Source organism: Haliotis asinina, chromosome 8 (assembly GCF_037392515.1).
Source record: "Haliotis asinina isolate JCU_RB_2024 chromosome 8, JCU_Hal_asi_v2, whole genome shotgun sequence".
NCBI lineage: Eukaryota > Metazoa > Mollusca > Gastropoda > Lepetellida > Haliotidae > Haliotis > Haliotis asinina.
In genome coordinates, this window is record NC_090287.1 from 20,295,832 (window position 1) to 20,316,806 (window position 20,975).

Consider the following 20,975-nt stretch of genomic DNA (forward strand, 5'->3'; position numbering starts at 1 on the left):
AGTAGAGCAACACAGCTTTTGTTTTGCAGTCCACCATCCGTGGCAGGATCCGATGATCGGGGTTCGAATTCCTGATTCAATCTGATTATGATCTTTGGTTCCTTAACATGGAATATGTCTTCACTACGTCATGCATGTCGTATGAGTGAGTGAGTATGATTTTACACCGCCTTTAACACAGGCTTGTTGACTTGGTCGCCATCTCATGCCAGTTACGTTAGTGGATACAGTTTTATGTATGATCACTTGAATGCATCGGCTGGAATATTGCTGTGTGCGGCGTTATACAAAAACAAAACATAGCGATACAGGTCAGAGACTACGGTACTTCACCCAAAGATTAAATAGTCATGGAAGCAAATACTGTCAAAATCAGTAATTAAACCATTCCATTTCTCCACGTGTTGCTAGTACATGTTCAAGGCCATTATCAAACGTTTCTCGCAAAACAGTGTACCCCAGTAAATACTGTAGCGCTCTGTGACTGGTATATATGAGATCTACACGTGAAGATCCAGGTTAGAAATGGTCTTTAGCTATCCATGCCTGCCGTAAAGGCGGCTGACGGAATCTGGTGGTCAGCCTCGCTAACCTGGTTGACACGTCATCGTATCCAAATTGCGTAGATCGACACTCCTGTCGTTGGTCACTGGATTATTTGGTCCCCCTAGCAGTATCGAGATTCTATCACTGCGTATGTTTGTTAATAATTCAGCCTGCACTGAAATTAATTACGTGTTTTATAAGAAACAACTGAACAATTACACAATATGTCGGAATTATAAGGTTTATAAAATTGCTTATAACAGATGAGTATGGATACAGCAATAGGGTAAAAAATTGTGAATGACCGGATATACATCGATTAATACAATGACGTTGTCTTTACACGTAATCTGTAAAGGAATGAAAATAGAGGATAATGCGTGTAGGACTTACAAGTAGTTAAGAACTGCAATCAGCCAGTTTCCTCTGTCTAAACAAATTCTAAATGTTAAAGGATCAAGGAAGCTCCTGTCGATAAATGATAAGTAGTAAGTCCATGTTTTGATAACAAAAATATTCCCAATACTTGTACATGTGAAAGTTTCGCTTTTTTTGACAACTCGAACAGAAACTCGTGTTCAGTTGCCAGAGTAGACTGGGGACGCTAATATCCTCATAACTGTTTCGTTACAGCACTGTCACAGTTTCTCTGTGATAGAGCACCTCCAAATACTCCAGTTCCAAAAACCGAGTCCATTCATAGCTCACGAATCCTAATCCAATGCTTATGTATAAATCACAGAGTACATGAAACTCATACTACAATTGTATCATTATTGTACTTAACGTGACCGAAATCACGAACTCTTGTTGGCTGAGAGTATTTAGCTGCACACTAAACTTATATGTGTTACCCAATATTAGATGGACACACTGCACCATGATCACGATCCTCACGCTGTCGTCTGTTCCTGTGACTGAGACTCTGACTTCTTTTTACTCGCTTCCTCCATGCCGGACTTCATGGCAGCTTCGACGACGGCGTACAATGCCACCCAGGCTTTTTTCCGGTCAGCGGTGAAGTTGTCCTGAAGTTTCGTCTGGAGGGCGTACAAGAGACTATGGCCTACGTGCTGCAACAAAGGGAAAGATGAGTACTGTTTCCTAACCGTCGAGATGTACGTCCAGCAGAGAGTTGACTTTAAACTACGTGCGGCAACAAAGGGGGATATTAGTACTGTTTCCTAACCGTTGAGATGTACGTCCAACAGAGAAGAGACTCTGGGGTACGTGCTGCAACAAAGGGAAAGATGAGTACTGTTTCCTGACCGTCGAGATGTACGTCCAGCAGAGAGTTGACTTTAAACTACGTGCGGCAACAAAGGGGGATATTAGTACTGTTTCCTAACCGTTGAGATGTACGTCCAACAGAGAAGAGACTTTGGGATACGTGCTGCAACTAGGGGAGATATTAGTACTGTTTCCTGACCGTCGGGATGTACGTCCAACAGAGAAGAGACTCTGGGATTCGTGCTGCAACAAAGGGAAAGATGAGTACTGTTTCCTGACCGTCGAGATGTACGTCCAGCAGAGAAGAGACTCTGGGATTCGTGCTGCAACAAAGGGAAAGATGAGTACTGTTTCCTGACCGTCGAGATGTACGTCCAGCAGAGAGCTGACTTTAAAATACGTGCGGCAACAAAGGGGGATATTAGTACTGTTTCCTAACCGTTGGGATGTACGTCCAACAGAGAAGAGACTCTGGGATACGTGCTGCAACAAAAGGGGATATTAGTACTGTTTCCTAACCGTTGAGATGTACGTCCAGCAGAGAAGAGACTCTGGGATACGTGCTGCAACAAAGGGAAAGATGAGTACTGTTTCCTAACCGTCGAGATGTACGTCCAGCAGAGAGTCGAGTCTGGTCTACGTGCTGGAACACAGGGAGACTTTACCTGCAAAGTCTAAAATCCTCAGCGTTGATTGGAATAGTGCATTGAACGCTCAAACCACAGTAATTTCACATACCGAATATTGTTTCATGGTGATCCCGTAGTTGTAATGTTTTCCCCCCAGGTGCTGAAGGTCTTTCCCAACCTCTGTGAGGTCATCAAGCTCGTTGACAGCACTTCCGAGGACGGCAACCAAGCTTTCTAGATGACTACGGAACTGTTTGTTCTTCAACATTTCTTCGTTAGACAACTCTTTATCCTTCGCAAAACTGAACAGTTGTTTCGCTTCTGGGTGATCACCGAACAATCTAAAATCGAGATTAAGCGCTGTTCTTCTGAACATGTTTGGACCACTTTACAATAACTCCAAGGCAACGTGACACACATTTATAAAAACCGTGGGCACTCAAGAAAAGAAAACCACTCAAGAAGGCGGTGGAATCCGATTATCTTCAGGGCGCCATTGTGCGCAACACAAATATTTGTTTGCTGTATAACGCAATGCTCATGCTATATAGCGGTTGTCTGTAAAACTCGAGTCTGGACCAGACAACTCGATGATCAACAGCATGAGCATATAGCGAACTGGGATACGATGACATGTGTCAACTAAGTCAGCGAGCATGGCCACCCGATCCATTTAGTCGCTTCTTACGACGACCATGGGTTATTGAAGACGAACCCGGATCTTCACGGGTAAAATATATCTTGTATATTATTGTGGAAACCACCATTAAGTATACGCCTGTTCACACAATACTCAGAGTTTGGTTTGCCCAAATGAGATTGTTTGAGTATACTATTACAGTCTCGGGGGTTACGTTTCCCCAAATCATTAATTTCCAATTCATACAATAACAAACAGCCTTTGTCCCTTTACTGACATTGTGTAGCCCTGTGTAACTGAACAGAAGCTAATATATTTGTTTCTCTGTCTCAAACCAAAGTTTAGTTACACTGAATGCAATGGAATTCATAGACATTTAATCCAATTGATAGTCGTGATCAATACCAGCCCAGTTGTCATCAAAACGAGAGATCACTTTCCAGAATGTAGCCATACAACGTTTCAAAGTAACGTCACTGTCAGACAAAATGAAAGGCCTAATATTATATTCTCTCTGATCAGTGACCGAGTAACCTTTTAGAAAAAAGTGAATACACATTTCTTTCATGCTCAGTACCTACAAATGAATTGCTCAATTCGGCCATTAGATACAGAAGTGTTCTCAACCCAGGCTGTATAGTCGCTTGAGAAGTCGGCACGGCGAGTATTTGCGACTACAGGGGCGTAAACTGTCAATGAGCTTGTCAGATTATTTTTCACCACCTGGATACCCGATTGAGAAGTGCCCTAAACCAGGTTCTTATCAATTGTGATGGTTGGACAAAGAATATCGCATATAGGTAAAGTATCAGCCCCTACTCACGGCATTCATGCCATTGAAACCCATGACACATAAGTATTACTGACAGCATGCAGCTGTAACTGTGTCTTTCAAAGGCTTCTTCTGACCGTACTCATACGCGGTTCATGCACACTGTTATACTTCATGTCAAATATACTTCATTGTCGTGTAGTGTTCCTGTGTCTAAAATCGCAAATGGTGTCACTTAGATTAAGTCGGCGTATATCTGAGTCTATAGTTTACATGAAGTACGTGAGGGAAATGTTTTATACTATTTTGGGTACGTGACAAGATAAGGTTGCTTATCATCACTTGAAGTGAAGAAAACTTCGGGATATCCGACTTGAAAATAGCAAAATATGGAAAATATAGACAAATACTTCATGAAATCGTTTAAATCGCCTTTTCTCCATCCCTGTAGTCTTCAACTGTTGGGACAAAGCCCCCAAACACACGGTTGGTTCTTAGAATACAGTTATGATTCTTATGAATATATAATAACCAAGGGAGTAGCTACTATTATTTTTAAAAGCTTACACGAATGTTCCTAAAATGGTCTGGCAAGTCCTCGGTATCATCTAAATATAAAGCTTTGCAACCAATCGGGCTTACACCAAAGAAATGGCTTTCCATATGATACCTAAATGCTTACACCATTTCTTAGATTATGTATAACCCTTGGGAGAAAAGAGGCCATCGTCATACCTTGGCCACTTCAGTTGGTAGTTATGTTCAGTTTTTTGTATATAGAATTATAAACTTTGTTGTAAATGATGATTCTGTAACTGATATGTAAATATAGACAAAGTGGAATTTCTTGGCAGAGGTATATAAAAGCTTGCTTGGCCCATTTGCCAATGTAACTTCGTTTCTGAAGTGACGTCATACGTTAATTCCTCTTGTCAATAGTTTGCTAAACGATTGCATCTGAACATATTTGCGTCATGTCTTTAATATTTGATGCAATATTTCGTAAACAATCAAATGTAACTACACCAATTACATAGGCATGCATCTCTGTGGTCAGTGATAAAGATCACCTATTAATCAACTAACGCCATACGGTGGGACCCACACCCAGGTAGATGTACCCGACAAGCATTTTATCTGTACCGAGTTTAATCCCCGTGTCCAAAACCAGTTCCATCATCTGTCACCCACACCAAGACTTGGACACATGGGGCCACTGTGTCACTGTCTGTGTGTATAGGTTATCGGTGAAATATGAGGTCATCAGAACTGAGAGGTGTCGGGAGACTAGTCACGAGCCGTGTTTGCCTGGTATTTCAAATAACTTGTAAAATGTACCTCTAAAACTGATTTTCCTTTATTAGCTGAAAAGACATACATTTCTATATTTAACTGTTTAACAGATTTTCCATTGTAAACGTCTAATTGTCAAGGCTTAGAAGGTCTGTTGAATATGTTTTTCTACATAAGTAATATGTAGTGCTATGGATGCTTTTAAACAGACAGGAGTATACCCCGGCGGATTAACATTCACTATGCGAAATTAAAACTATGCGAAATTGTCTGAAGGATTTTGGACCAATGCAAAACATCTATGTTAATATAGTTTCTCATCCTCTATATTTAGGTTCATCCTTACGCAAGGTCTTAAATTACTGTCGGTACTCAATTGTGTGAATGGGAATGGTTTAACTAACATTTGAACATTATTTCTGTTATGTCACTTGGTATCAGCATAGTATGGAGTCTGAAGTGATACGGTTAATCACTTTGGTGACAATGGGAAAACGGTATTGATGCTGGCATACCTACAACCAAAATCAGGGGAAATGAAGGATTCGAAACCATAAGCATTTGTTTCTGGCACGCCAGAAGGATAACATACAGGGCTTTTCACAACTAAAGCTAGTGAGTGAGTATAGGTTTGCGCCCCTTTTAGCTATATTCCAGGAATATCAAAGCAGGGGATACCAGCAATATGCTTCACACATTGTACCCCACACTGGGGAATAGAACTCGGGTCTTGCGCGTGGCACTCGGATGCTTTGACCATTAGATTACCCCAACACTCCCAAATGAAAAGAAGAGGGTTTATACTAGAAGAGGTTTTGCGAACTCACTTGTAGTAGAGGTGAGCTATATTGTCCGATACATTGCCCTCGTTGAACTCCGCCCACGACTCTCTGATGTCATTCTTCTCCTTGCTGCTCAGCTCACGAACACTGCTGCTGCCGCTGCTACAGTTGCCCATTGTCTGTACAAGTGATAGATGAGAAAAAATAACATGTTTGTTTGTTTGCTGTTTCACGTCACATCCAGCACTATCCCAGCTATATGCACGCTGTCTGCAAATCATAAAACCTAGACCAGATGATCTAGTGATCACTTTCGTGAACATAAATCTACGCAATAAGAGATATTGTGATATATGTGAACACTTCAGCGAGTCTGGCAACCCCATCCCGTTCGTCCTGTCTTACGACAGCAATATACCTAACATATCTATAATAACTGCATTTCTATTGCAATTTTTCCTTGCCAGAGATCTCAAAACTTACCATTATTACCTAGGTCAGACAATTGGTGAACACTCGATTTTCATGGATCAAGGTATCCGTGTGCACTAGATTCAGCTTCCTGGGAAGGATGAAAACACGCTGCCAGAAGGCGCTAAAAGGCTACAGTTACATCACCCTTTCAACCTACTGCGTACACTTGACTGCTGAGTGGACAGAAGCATTGTCGTGCAAAGTCAATGTTGACAAAGGCGACATCACATTTAAAATATACTTGACTGTTGGGCAAGAGTCAAGCTGTCGAACTCTGTCACACTTTGCTATTCAAGTGTTCCCCTGATTTGTGACTGATACGAGATACCTAACACAGTAGCTATAATTCTTTCGAATCACCTCAGTGTCAGAGATAGATCGACATACATGCATTTGTTCCTACTTGCAAGTGTACCAATTTGATCAAAGAACACGATTATTATATTTCAGATACATCCCTCTTCTCATGTATGCATACACATGCCAGTGTATTTGCAATTAACGTTAAATGTCAATATCAACGTCAATGTCTTCCCTAGAAGCTATTGAGCAACAGTACTGGCAACAATCATAATGTAATTATCTAGGGCATAATTATCAACTATGTCGTCAACATGTTTTATCAACATTGTCATCAATGATATCAACCGTGTTGAGGTAGTGCCACCCAGGTTATAATGATAAACTGTATAACCAAAGATGTGGTAGATCACATGAAATTATCATTACACGTGTGCTAAGGTCTGATTATGTTAAATGGCATATTATAAATTACGAACTACAAGCTTTATGGAAGAAGCTAAGGGCTGGGGAATTTACAACATCATAAAATCAGTAAAGTACTCACGTAAATCAAACTGTACACTCAAGACGATGTAAGACTATCTGTAAAGAACCAGGCATGGCATAGCTTCCTCGGTATTGTAGACCAGAAATTTAAAGAAGTCACAGGTGATATTTTAGTGAAAGAGTCTAGAATGCTTGTTTACATCGAATTGAATTAAATTACAGATTTCAGGAACAAACATTCCAACCATGAAGTTCCTATGAAAGCAAGGGCAGCTGGTTACATGTCAATAGTGACTTCATGGAAAGAAACGATTATTTCAATAAATTCGTGTCGATGCGAGTTTTGGACTTGTGTTCTTGCATCTACACGACGTTTTTGCAACGTATTCATGAATATATAAACATTAACTTTGTCATGACGTGGTTTCAAGTCTCAATATTTTGCAAGTCCCAAACATGTCAATATCATCTTTCGAGGGGGGCAAATATTAGTTACATTAAATCCACAGATGTTTGTTAAACTAAATTTTGTAACTCTTATGTTACTGTTAAATGATCACTTCTAGTTTTCGTGGCTTACCCAGGCCAATTATTTCACTGACTGTAGTGTTTGCGTTGTAGTTCTGGTCATTTCCATGTCGTCACAAGGTTTGCTCACTAAGGAGGTCATGTACTCATTCTGACGCCCAAGACGATTTTAGGTTATGGCGTTTCAACGATCTTGAATACGTGAGATATACATGAAACAGACAAATTGTAGCATGGAATAACAAGGCCCAAGAAGTAAAAGGATATTAATATATTAACAATATTAATATTATGGCATGTCTCCTCTCATCCGCCTCAAGTTCAAACAATATCTCCTCTTATTCACCACCACTTGAAGTAATATCTTCTCCCATCCACCTCTAGTTGAAGGCATATCTCCTCTGAATCACGTCTACTTCAAGCAATATCTGCTCCCACTCACCACTAGTTGAAGTAATATCTCCCCTCATCCACCTCCAGTTGAAGTAATATCTCCTGGAAACCTACCTATATTTGATGTAAAGTCTCCTCCCACCCACCTCCAGCTGAAGTAATATCTCCTCAAAACCAACCACTAGTTGAAATAATATCTCCTCCCACCCTCCCACAGTTTAAGTAATATCTCCTTCCACCCACCTCTAGTTGTAGTCATATCTCCTCAAGAGCCACCACTAGTTGAAATAATATCTCCTCCCACCCTCCCACAGTTGAAGTAATATCTCCTCCCACCCACCTCTAGTTGTAGTCATATCTCCTCAAAAGCCACCTCTAGTTGAAGTAATATCTCCTCCCACCCTCCCACAGTTGAAGTAATATCTCCTCAAAACCAACCACTAGTTGAAATAATATCTCCTCCCACCCTCCCACAGTTTAAGTAATATCTCCTTCCACCCACCTCTAGTTGTAGTCATATCTCCTCAAGAGCCACCACTAGTTGAAATAATATCTCCTCCCACCCTCCCACAGTTGAAGTAATATCTCCTCCCACCCACCTCTAGTTGTAGTCATATCTCCTCAAAAGCCACCTCTAGTTGAAGTAATATCTCCTCCCACCCTCCCACAGTTGAAGTAATATCTCCTCCCACCCACCTCTAGTTGTAGTCATATCTCCTCAAGAGCCACCTCTAGTTGAAGTAATATCTCCTCCCACCCACCTCTAGTTGAAGTAATATCTCCTCCCACCCTCCCACAGTTGAAGTAATATCTCCTGGAAACCCACCTATATTTGATGTAAAGTCTCCTCCCACCCACCTCCAGCTGAAGTAACATCTTCCCGAATCCAGTTGAAGTAATATCTCCTCAAAACCAACCACTAGTTGAAGTAATATCTCCTCCCACCCACCTCTAGTTGTAGTCATATCTCCTCCCAACCACCTCTAGTTGTCGTCATATCTCCTCCCATCCACCTCCAGCTGAGGTAACATCTCTTCCCATCCACCTCTAGTTGAAGTAATTTCTCATCTCACCCTCCTCCACTTGAAATATTGTCTCCTCCTGGTAAGAAGGATGTGAAATAGTTCTCCTCAAAACCACTCATTCCGGTGGTTATTAACTGTTTCAAGTATTACCATTCCTCATGCTTTCAACGACTTTAAACAGAAGAACATAATTCACCACCCTTGAAGGTGGTACAGATATATCCACTATCCATCCACCCTGTTTGTAGAAGTATATTCCAATTTCATATTGACAACTATATTACAAAATAATTTTCTCCAGCTTATGTTATAGTGACGCCTTACACTTTATTTAAGCAACACTGTTTGTTTATACAGTCATGGCAGTTGATATACACATAAATGACACTGAATGTACACAAATGTCTCCGACACGCCAAGAGCCATTGAAAATGATTACCTGGTCTTCAGACAACCACTAGAGACACAGCTTTACTACATTGTCCTAGACTAGATATTGTATATGTCAGTAGGTACACCTGGAAACTGTAAGAGAACGCAGACAACTGATACCTAAGGTATAGCTACTTTCAACACAGGCAGCGCTTCTCAAGCATGTAGCATGGGTATTCACATTCTGACAGATTGCATTAATGTGGTGGATTGATCTGAATGATATGAATAAAATATGGGTTCAGCCGATTCATTCATACTAATTGTGAAAGTGTTTAGAAAGAGTAAACATTCATTTGTGATGTATATTTATCGAATGTAACGATCATATGTATCCATATACTGGCTGTATTTTCCCGAAGTCAGTCAGTATTATATTTCTGGATATTGTATATCTCTTGTGATGAATATGAACGTGAACGTGAACATTTACAAATCATTTAAAAAATGCTTTGAATCATCTTAGAGACATTTCATTCGAACGCTTAATATTAAATTAGATGAGGTGTTGATTACGAAGTAGAGCAACATACTCGTATCCGGTCCTGTTGTCCTAACACTTTAGCTTATCTTCTAATCAAAAGAACCTTTGACATATTGTGAAGCAAAAACATTCTCTTGTTATTGCAGATCGTCCCTTTCCACTGACACCTCTTCAGATCCCCAACCTGAAATACAGTCAGCTGACCGAAATGAAGCCAAGTCTCGGTTATATTTCTGGATAGATACTTGGGAAATATATAGTGAGGGTGTGGCGTTGGTGTAATGTTAATGAACTATGTTTCACGCCAATGGAAATACTAGTTTTACTTCCGTTGCTTTTCCAGATGGCTGAGGAACGATTCAGGATAGACTAACGCTCAAAGTCAATTAACTATATAATTTTGGATACAAGTTACTGAAAGGGGACACTTATTGCAATGGGAATTTTTGGGGTTTGGAAGAAATTACTTTAACTTAGTTCCACGACTGTGCGACAGACTGGTCTTCGAATAATAGTTTGGAATATAGAACGTCAACACCAGAGGACAACACACATCGATCATCCGTCGGTTATTGGGTGCAAATAGCAAAACATGGATTAGAATTATTAGTGATGACACCAGGTGTTCGCAAAACATCGGCCCTGTACTTTCTTCAAGCAGTATACACGTATTTAAACAGTTCCCACTTATAGTAGTTGTTTTGTGCTTCAGAGACCAAAATTAGTTTCTATCAAACAGGCACTGGCAAGCCGGTTGAAGACAGTACCTCCACCGTATTCATGTCAGCACCTCCACTGTGTCCATGTCAGTACCTCCACTGTGTTAATGTCAGTACTTCCACTGTGTTCATGTCAGTACCTCCACTGTGTTCATGTCAGCACCTCCACGGTGTTCATGTCAGTACCTCCACCGTGTTCATGTCAGTACCTCCACTGTGTTCATGTCAGTACCTCCACCGTGTTCATGTCAGTACCTCCACTATGTTCATGTCAGCACGTCCACTGTGTTCATGTCAGCACCTCCACTGTGATCATGTCAGCACCTCCACGGTGTTCATGTCAGTACCTCCACCGTGTTCATGTCAGTACCTCCACTGTGTTCATGTCAGTACCTCCACCGTGTTCATGTCAGTACCTCCACCGTGTCCATGTTAGTACCTCCACTGTGTTCATGTCAGTACCTCCACAGTGTTCATGTCAGTACCTCCACAGTGTTCATGTCAGTACCTCCACTGTGTTCATGTCAGTACCTCCACAGTGTTCATGTCAGTACCTCCACTGTGTTCATGTCAGTACCTCCACCGTGTTCATGTCAGTACCTCCACCGTGTTCATGTCATTACGTCCACTGTGTTCATGTCAGTACCTCCACTGTGTTCATGTCAGTACCTCCACCGTGTTCATGTCATCACCTCCACCGTGTTCATGTCAGTACCTCCAGTGTGTTCATGTCAGTACCTCCACCGTGTTCATGTCAGTACCTCCACCGTGTTCATGTCATCACCTCCACAGTGTTCATGTCAGTACCTCCAGTGTGTTCATGTCAGTACCTCCACCGTGTTCATGTCAGTACCTCCACCGTGTTCATGTCAGTACCTCCACCGTGTTCATGTCATCACCTCCACAGTGTTCATGTCAGTACCTCCACTGTGTTCATGTCATTACCTCCACTGTGTTCATGTCAGTACCTCCACTGTGTTCATGTCAGCATCTCCACCGTGTTCATGTCAGTACCTCCACTGTGTTCATGTCAAAAGAGATGACTTAGGAGGATGACATGGCTACAATGTGTTGGAAGCTGCCATCCAACACCGACGCCACTGACTGGGGTTCCTGTGGCAAGGGACGAGTTAAGAAGGATCGGACTGTTATGATGAATGACACAGCGGCAAGATGCCATCCTAGTATTGGTTGGTGTTCTTGCAGTCAACCAATGGTTTCTCTATATATCCAGGGCTGAGTTGGCATCAAGAGTCTTGATACAGCTGGACTATTACTGACTGCGCTTAGACCAACACTCCCTCGCCTCAGTTAAATGATAACAGGTTCCTATACTGAAACGACGTTACAGAACAGCAGAGTTCGAGGTTTTCGACTGACCATTGCCTGCCCTGTTATGTCGTTATGACGTAATGACGTTATCTTATAAATCCCATCTATAAATCTTCTTGTAATGTTTGGCATTTTGGTTAATTCAACATCGTCTTGAAACCATATCACCTACTTAATCATGCTTCCAGAATAGCATAAACATTCACTTCATCGTAAAACATAATGTCAGACTAGCATATATTATTTGACAAAACTGTGTTATTGAGGCTTTTGTTTGTCCTTTCTACGTTCTACTTTGTCCTGTCTAATGACAATTAATACAATTAGTGGGCTTTAAGTGCGTTATGACCATTGTTTAATGTTTGGGTACTTTATAACTGACAGACGAAAATGTTTACAAAACTTGTCTTATTACAGATTAAAAGATACGGATTTAAAGATACGCTAAAATGATTTTGTCAATAACGATGACATTGCGAAAAGTGAAATCTCACCTATGATTTAAGAATATCTGGTTTTAGCAATCCAAGCTTGTGACGTAAGTAGGCTTGCGTTAATCTGCCAACACACAGGTGATCCGTGGTCTGGTTTAGACTAAAGGAAGCTCGGTGCGGCCTGCTGGTAGAGATACACTCCATATCTTTTCTTAGTGTACACAGAATAATCTTTTAACCAGAGTTATTTACGGGGCTGGCTATTCGCATGTACCTGTTGAATGGCCAGGCAGTATCGAGACCAAGACGTCAGTGGGGGAGACAACAAGACGTAGCTAGGCAAAATAAAGCATCACCCACAGAGACTCGGTTTGCCTTACACGTGATAGGTGACAACTATTTGACATCCGAGGAGGGGGTAGTGGGGAGGAAAGTTGGGTATTTTTACTTAATATGTTCCAGAGAAATCCTGCTGCCAGGATTAAGTAATTAAATTAGAAACAAGCATACTGATTGTTAGTAAACATACCGGATCCTTTCAATGGTGTCTACCGTTTGGCAAAATGCCTGCTCTGCGCGTGCGTGCGTGTGTGCGTGCGGGCGTGCGTGCGTGTGAGTTGTGTATCTTTGAGTCTGTTAGTGGTTATGTGTTGTGGTTCTGTGTCCGTGTATTCGGTGTATGTGTATTTAATTTGCGGGTTTTTTCTGGGTGTGTGTGTGCGCGCGTATGAATGCATGTGGTATGTGTTCCTTATGTGTGGTATGTGTGTACATACATGTGATATGTGTGTGTCTGTGTGTATGAGTTTTTTCGTTTGGACTAGCGGGAAGATTGAGCTCCATATAGGTGCCATGTTTAGAAAGTGGGGTGATCATAGGGTCACGAGTACTGCGTGAGTACGTCAATAGACACCTGTGAGGAAATACCATATTCTTAATGATGCGTGCATTTGTCAATATTGGTATTCCCATTCCAGGAGAAGTGTCTGTCACAGGCTTTTATATACATTCCGCAATTTAATAGGCTTAGCATTACCAACGACTGTTCAAATATGTACCAAGTGTAATTCTAACGTCGTGGGGGAGATCCTAACTGAAAAATATTCGTGCAAAGGTATGATTTTCAGTTATCCCAAACACGATTACCGCATTTCATAGAAAGTAGTTACCAGCAGACACGTGACGTTCTACTCGATATCCGCTTCACGAATGGGGAACTCTCAGCTCAACCAGGTAGCCTGGTGGCTGAAGTGATTGCCCGAGAAACCGACGACCGGGTTCTATCCTCTACAATGACGCCATGTTGTTGAGATGATATAATGTTCGTAGTTTTATTACCTTAATATCGTTTAAAACGGATTAAACCCACATGGAGTTTCTGTCACTGAAGGCCTTGAGTGGGATCCCCTGCATTGGTGCAATACGACATGAAATCTACATTACTCACTCACTCTTGAAATGTGCACGGTTTAACATGTTACAGGGGTGCACAAATACACATCAAGATGTGCTAGACATAGGAAATAAAAGAAAGCATGCGCCCATATATTCAGATAAAATGAACAAATAAAGACTAGTATTCGATCTGAAATCTGCAGTGTTATGACAATTAGTTTCAATCCAGTCACGTTTTCACCACGTTTGTAATTTAGGGATCAAATCCAATTCCAAGCGTACACTGTATTTGCTCGGCAGTGCATTTACCTTCATGTCAGTCCTGCGTATGTGTGTGTACCTACACCTCAACTTTTCAATACGTTTTAAAATTTATAACATACATGATATATTTCTATATTTGTGCTTTTAGTAGGGGGGTAATATAATGTAATATAATGTTATGTTACTACATGTTACTTGATGGGTAGTGCACCATGGAATATAATACATGTCTAATGTTCTACAGATCTGGACGATTCCATAATGAATAGATGATAATAGATTCAAAAGAAATGAGCAAAACGAGCTTCACTCTCCTACGGGGATTATTATAAAAAACTTTCTATTATGTATACAGTTCTGCCTGTATCATTGGCATATGTTAGTAAATCACATTCAAAGAGTGGAGATACCAGGTGCTCGCTAAAAGCTGGCTTTATCTGGGCTCTGAGGGCGCCTGTTACAAAAACATGAATAGGCAAATCAATCGTTCACCTGATAATTCACAGCAACATAAGATACGTCAATGTATGTAATCACATTGAACACCATTTTGTCACTGATGCTTCAGATTTGGAAATGTCTTCTTCGTGACCGCCATTAAACCGTATGAAAGCTTTATAGATGCCTTGAATGTTGCAGGGAAAGATCAAACAAACTCTCGTTCCCATGTTCTTGTACCGCAAAAATTGTGAACAATAAATCCATGAGACAGGGTTGACATTCTACGTAAAGCAAAGCAAGTAGCTTTGTACAACGTACTGTACATAGTTTTGTAATCAAATACAAAAGTGGAAGTGTCTTCAGGTTATAGAAATCAAACCAAACGTAAGTCTCTGATGAGACACTGGCATATTTCTTCCCTATTCAACACGCACGACTTACATGTGGCAGTATTTGTTAAGTGAGGTATACCAGCCCCTTTGATCAACCAAATGAATGTAGTGGAGCTTACACATAATTCATATTATCTCAAGTCTTGTCAGATGGAACAACTACCGACCTTTCATTTATAAAGGCAGCCAGACTTCGATGACAGATAGCACGGACAGAATAGGTTTGTTCTAATTCTGTTTCTTCTTTCTCAGTTTGAACTGTCTACCAAGAACATTATCACGAGGTTACAATTACTTAACCAAGACATCCAAAGGGTCATCTTCTCTTTAGGCCTCTGTGTTGACATATCCGTTGACAGCATCAATAATGATCTTAAAGTTGTGATCCTAATTGGCAGCAGTCTGTGCGTGATCAGACTGTAGGTAGCTGTAGTATTTTGAAGTCGACATGAATCATAGGTGAATTTTTGTGCGAGTTTGACGGTCTGTAAATATTTCGATTAGATACAATTAGGATATTGATGTCATCTGCCACTAAGCACGTTGGCGGGATACGGTTGCCACCAACCATGTCACAAAGCTTGACCATCCCGCCGTCCATAGAGACCCCTCTCACTGCCAGCGTAGGTTGTTAGTGACTACGACCGAGGCCATTAAACAACCTAGAGCAAAGCGGCCCAACGGATCTCTTAGACATAGCAACCTGTGAACACCCGGGTTAGAATTGGTCTTCATTTTTCTGTCGTAACAGGTGGCTAACGGGTGACCAGGCTCACTGACTTGGATGACATATGTCATTGTGTATGAGTGGTGTAGGTCGATGCTCACACTATCAGTCACTAGAGTGTCTGGTCCAGACACGAATATGTACAGACCGCCACTATGTGTCTGGATTATTACTGAGAACGGAATTACACAATGAACAAACACGTTATTCACATTACAAAACTGAAATACTGAAATAGATTATCTACCATATGACTACCTTTGCAACTGCCTCCTGTGATTCTCTGTGTTCTCTGACTTAGTACTTACAGGCATGGCACCACACTGGAAATGGCCAAAGACTGGGCAATAGCCCTTTGAAATCTACTTCTATTTTTGAGATGGGAATTAACCAGATAATACTTGCATCCAGAAACCAGTGAAGGAAAATATTGCTCCTCATTTTTCACATATTAACGACTTATTTACTGGCATTTTGACATCCTGGCATTACCACAAAACTATTTTTCTTCTTTCAGAAAACAAATGTGTTTTGGTGCATGCATTGAGATAATACTCAACAATAAGCAGCACCACAGTCAACAGTGGAATGTGGTTCTTGATTAGGTTGTTGATGGTGTGATGGTGTGTATGGTCCCATAGTGTAACGTAATGGTGTTAATTGTTTTAACTCACAGATTGTGTTTCAGTTTTCACTTTGGTTTGTGACAAACACCCTGCTGAGATTCAGTATCACAGATGAAGGAAATACTGTCAGTGAAAAGTTTTCAAACATTCAATAAAACCAAATATTTAGTCCTACACTGCAAAAATATGTTTTCTACCTGTCTCTCTGCTGAGAGAAAAAAAACACTAACACAGACTATATTTAAATCTGTCTTTTATTCTGCACATGGTAATATATATAAAGAGAGTAATTGTACATCATTCTAATATGAATACAAATAAATACAGGACAATTCAATGGTTATGGATCTATACGCTATCACCATCATCAGAACACATAATCATACAAGTCTTAAAAGTTGATACAAACACTCTTTGGGCAGAATTTCACAAAGAAATCCCCAAAACATTTCTTTAGTACTTGAAAGACAACTTCATCAGATTCAGTCACTGTTGGGGTGACCTTGTTTTGCCATCCATATATAATACAAGATATCGCAAATTTTGTCTTTTCTAAGCTGCAGCATAAGCTACCGCAAGGCAGTTCAATGAAAACTTTCAGCCCCAGAAAAATATGTACAACATATTTTGGCATATTGGACCTTGAAGGGGAGAGGGGTATCAAATTTTATAAATTTATAAAATTTCCCTCCCCATTGTAGGAAGGTTCAAATATTAAAGAGCACCAGTGTCACCATGGAAATGAAACGAACATTTCCCATTGAAAATTGTTCTAAATTGCTCTTCTTGTGATGTACCTACATTGGTAAACTCTAATTTCAACAAAAACCAAAATATTTATTTGAAAAAAATGAAAATAGTTTAACAGCAGTTTTGAACCCTCTCTTGTTGTGTTCACGTTAATATTGCATATATTCCATGTTTAAGCTGAGTGGAGTTACCTCCCTTACCACACTGACTGTTTTTGGCAACCATTCCCTAACTACACCACACCTTTTGCCCTGGGTTTATTATAAATTTTGATATTTGGCTTGTAAATGCTAAAATATGGTGTCAAGATGCAATAACTGTGCACTCTGTATAGCAATAACTTTATAAAATTCTAACCAATACAACAAACATACTTGTACAGCTAAAAATTTTATTCATGGAGTACAATCTACTGTACCCAAACTTCGTTTAATTAAACCCAAATAATTACAGATAAAAATCTGTATAACATAACACTATATAATATAACATAACAATTTGAATTGTACATTATTACTTTTTGTTAAACTGAAATCAAATCTCAGTAGCTAATGCTGAATGTTTCTAATCACAATTTAATTTGTTTTCCTCAAGGTCTATACGATGGACGTTTCACTATGAGATTTTGATTTTGAATTGCTATCAAAACAAGTGACAATCATGACATGAGACTGACACGCTTGGACCCGTTTCTCCAAAATATGAGTTTCCTTTTCTAGTGCTTCAACATAACCAGGCTCATCAATATCGCACAGCCCTGCCACAAACACTGAAATGATCAAATGAAACATTTCAGATGAAATAAATTTCAAATCTGCAACCAACGTACCTTCTACAACAGTTTAGAACCAATCAAGCTAAACAGTTTCTAAGAAGTTTAACCAAAGGACATATTACAAATATTTTAAATCTTAGATCACTGGTTGGATACAAAACAAATATCATTCAAGGTCGTTGGTATTTACAATTTTTCTTCATGAAATTATCAAATCATTCCTTTCCAAAAGAAACATTTTATTAATAAAAATAATTTTCTTGGAAATATATCGTCTTGTAAAGAAAAAATTCTTTCTAGGGACAACAAAATTCTAGAGGAAAAATATACTCAAAAGTGCCACCTAAACAACAAAATATTCTGTGCATCTGGGCTGGTGAAACGATGACATTATACAGCTGTAGCAAAATACGACAATGTATACAAACTAACAGAATGAGGACAGTAATATTTAAACCCTGTACATTTTAGATGGCAATGTCATTTCCAATGTCAAGGGCAAGGTGGTAATCGATTTCACCCAAATATGCACCAGATTTGGACTGCATAATCAACAGGAGCGAAAATACATTGTTGCATAGCATTCAAACATTATGTACATCAAACAAGAGACCTCGGTTACACTGGAGGTATTGGTTGAATGAAAGCGAATGCTTAACAAAAAATATCAAAATTGCATACAGAAAAAGGTGGTTAGAAAATAATGTAGTACACTTTTGCATAAGGTCAGTATGACTTTAAATAAACTTTAGATGCAAAATGAGGTCTCGAATTTTTACAGTGAGGTACATTAGCAATGGAGATAGTACAGGACATGGAGATCATTACGATGATGAGGGCTCAAAGAAAATGTGCGATGACAAAATATTATGTAGTTGTGGAGTTCTTTTACCTGTCAGGGAAAAATAATACAAGACTATGTGGTGTCCACATCAGTTTCTAACTCAATGAATACAAAAAATTCAAGGGTACATCTAGGTTTAGAAAAGCCATAATAAAAGCTCTTTTCAAACAATCAATTTCCTACATCAGGTTCCATTTTTCAATAAAAATGTATTTGTGTCTTCTACAACTCCTAAAATAAAAATGAAACAGTTTTGTTTCATATTTGTCCTGAAGATTCATTCTTTATGAGACTGTACTAAATCTACCCTTGAAGTTTCACATAAATGTTCAACCTGTCCATCAGACATATTGAAGTAAGAAACTAGACAATGAGATTCAGCTACCCCTTCGTAGCAGAGACTGTGGAGGATTACAACCAAAGCTCGCTGGAGAGACAGTGCTAGAAAGATTTGTATGGTCTCCTCTTGGAACAAAACACGAAAGGTGCAGTTGCGTGCTGACATGATGCTACTGCAGGTCAGGTCATGTGACACATCAAACATCGGTCCGGCGCGATCGGCTCTTACAGGAGAAGCACATGAGAAACTTACAGTCGAAGCTCCACGTGCTTCGCTCCATCATAATGCGGTCTTTTGCCGCAGTCAACTCCTGTTTGAGATCCTCCTGCTTGTTGAGAAGCTCCTTCACTCGTTCTTTTCTCTGCTGCTCAGACAACTTGGTCTAGAAAATTAAAAATTTATATATTTTATTTCAGGCACTTTCTCAAGAGTGGATTCATGCAAAGATTGAGACTGTTGATGAGGAAAAGACTAGCAAAGCAACTGCTTCAAGGAACTGGAACATTTCAAATGGACAACAAATCAGAGAATAAAATTTTGCACCAAATATGTATTAAAATGCAATTACACACAAACTATTTGAACTGAATTGTATTTACATATGTAACACTTCATGGGATTTCAAGTAAGAAACGTTCCCTGGTTGGTCCAGCCTGGATTAACTACAAGATGCTTTAAAGAAACGTTCCCTGGTTGGTCCAGCCTGGATTAACTACAAGATGCTTAAATACAGCTTTAGTACAGACAACTAGGATCAAACAAACACAAACCTATGACATATATCAAACTGGAACTGAATGTAACACTCTGTTTACAAAGCAGCATTCACACACTCAAATGGCTACAATAAAGCAAGAGCTGGATTCACTGATGCTGATGCGGCAAGAACTGTCTAAAGAAATGCCAAAAGCAAATCAAGCAGGGATAAATTGGTACAGATTTAGCAAGCAAATCCGAACAAGAAATTGGCGGAAATCGCACCTCTTTCTCGTCGGTCCTGCGTCTCTCAAATCTCTCTACATCGTTTGCATCATAGCTCTTGATGTCTAACGGTTCTTCCTTTACCTTCCCCATGTGACGCGTATCCACCCAAGCACGTGGCGACGGGCTCATAGCTTTGCGACTAACTGATGGACTTTGCTTGCAACTGTCAGGGGGACTCTCTGATGACCTAGCAGGTGCTGACCGACTTCGGCGAGTTCCTGGAATCAACAGCACTAATTCAGGCATGTGTCATAACTTCACAGATAATTCAGTCACTTTACAGAAATAATTCCATTTTCTATAAAATCACACTCACTTGATATCTATGATAGATAAATTTGACGGCACTTCTATTTTGACCCAAAGTGTCCATTTTCGATCATCTCAAGTCTTTGCTGATTTTGACATATGCACTACAAGTATATAATATATGCTCATTCTCCATGAATTAAAAATATAACCAACATCCAGTAATTCTAAATAAGAATTACTACAATAACTAAGAATATGTTACAAAAATGAGAGTTATGTCCCTTTGATGAGATCCTTATTAACAGACTAGAGTGAATCAAATTTCCAACAGGGTTTCATTGTCATTTTTCACACAAGACCCAATACAAGCACTCGTTAAAACCTTATGAACACAACATCTAGGTATGGTGTCGATTCCTAAAAGTGGGCAATAATTCATTTTTCCCCAGAACTGATCTTCAGCGACAGAACACTTTATGGGATCTTTGCACAAACAGAACAAATATGAAAAGCAGCCAAATAAAACAGGCAGAATGAAACTCTTAGCCTAGCTATGTTGGAACACATTATAGGTTGATGTATGCATGGATACCCAGGAGAGTGATGTACAATAGAACAGTGTTGGCTTGTGTGGTATGTACCATGTGTAGCTCACAATACAAGGACTGCTCATATGTTTGTGT

General features: G+C 39.9%; 2 protein-coding genes across 2 annotated transcripts in view; both read right to left on the minus strand.

Moving 5' to 3' along the window:
- Positions 1-1,439: 1,439 nt before the first annotated feature.
- On the minus strand, positions 1,440-9,220 carry LOC137295149 (neuroglobin-like). Its single transcript, XM_067826471.1, has 4 exons — positions 9,150-9,220; positions 5,938-6,162; positions 2,515-2,746; positions 1,440-1,619 (listed from the first exon to the last, which is right to left on the minus strand). The coding sequence occupies exons 1-4, from the start codon at positions 9,218-9,220 to the stop codon at positions 1,440-1,442; spliced, it is 708 nt and encodes a 235-aa protein (XP_067682572.1).
- A 7,363-nt stretch (positions 9,221-16,583) lies between these two features.
- LOC137295071 (kinesin-like protein KIF26B) overlaps positions 16,584-20,975 on the minus strand; it is a 192,596-nt gene continuing 188,204 nt past the window's right edge. Inside the window, exons 16-17 of the mRNA XM_067826342.1 lie at positions 20,038-20,258; positions 16,584-19,438 (exon numbers count right to left, since the gene is read on the minus strand). Of these exons, the coding sequence (XP_067682443.1) occupies positions 19,253-19,438; positions 20,038-20,258 (407 nt within the window). The 3' untranslated portion in view covers positions 16,584-19,252. The remainder of the gene's footprint in view (positions 19,439-20,037; positions 20,259-20,975) is intronic.

Coding starts and splice junctions, on each gene's coding strand:
- LOC137295149 (XM_067826471.1), bottom strand. CDS start 9,220: ATGAGTGGTTTTGAGGAGAACTATTTCACATCCTTCTTACCAGGAGGA. Junction 6,163..9,149: donor AATATTTCAAGTGGAGGAGG/GTGAGATGAGAA, acceptor TATGATTTGCAG/ACAGCGTGCATATAGCTGGG. Junction 2,747..5,937: donor ATAGCTCACCTCTACTACAA/GTGAGTTCGCAA, acceptor TCTCGATTTTAG/ATTGTTCGGTGATCACCCAG.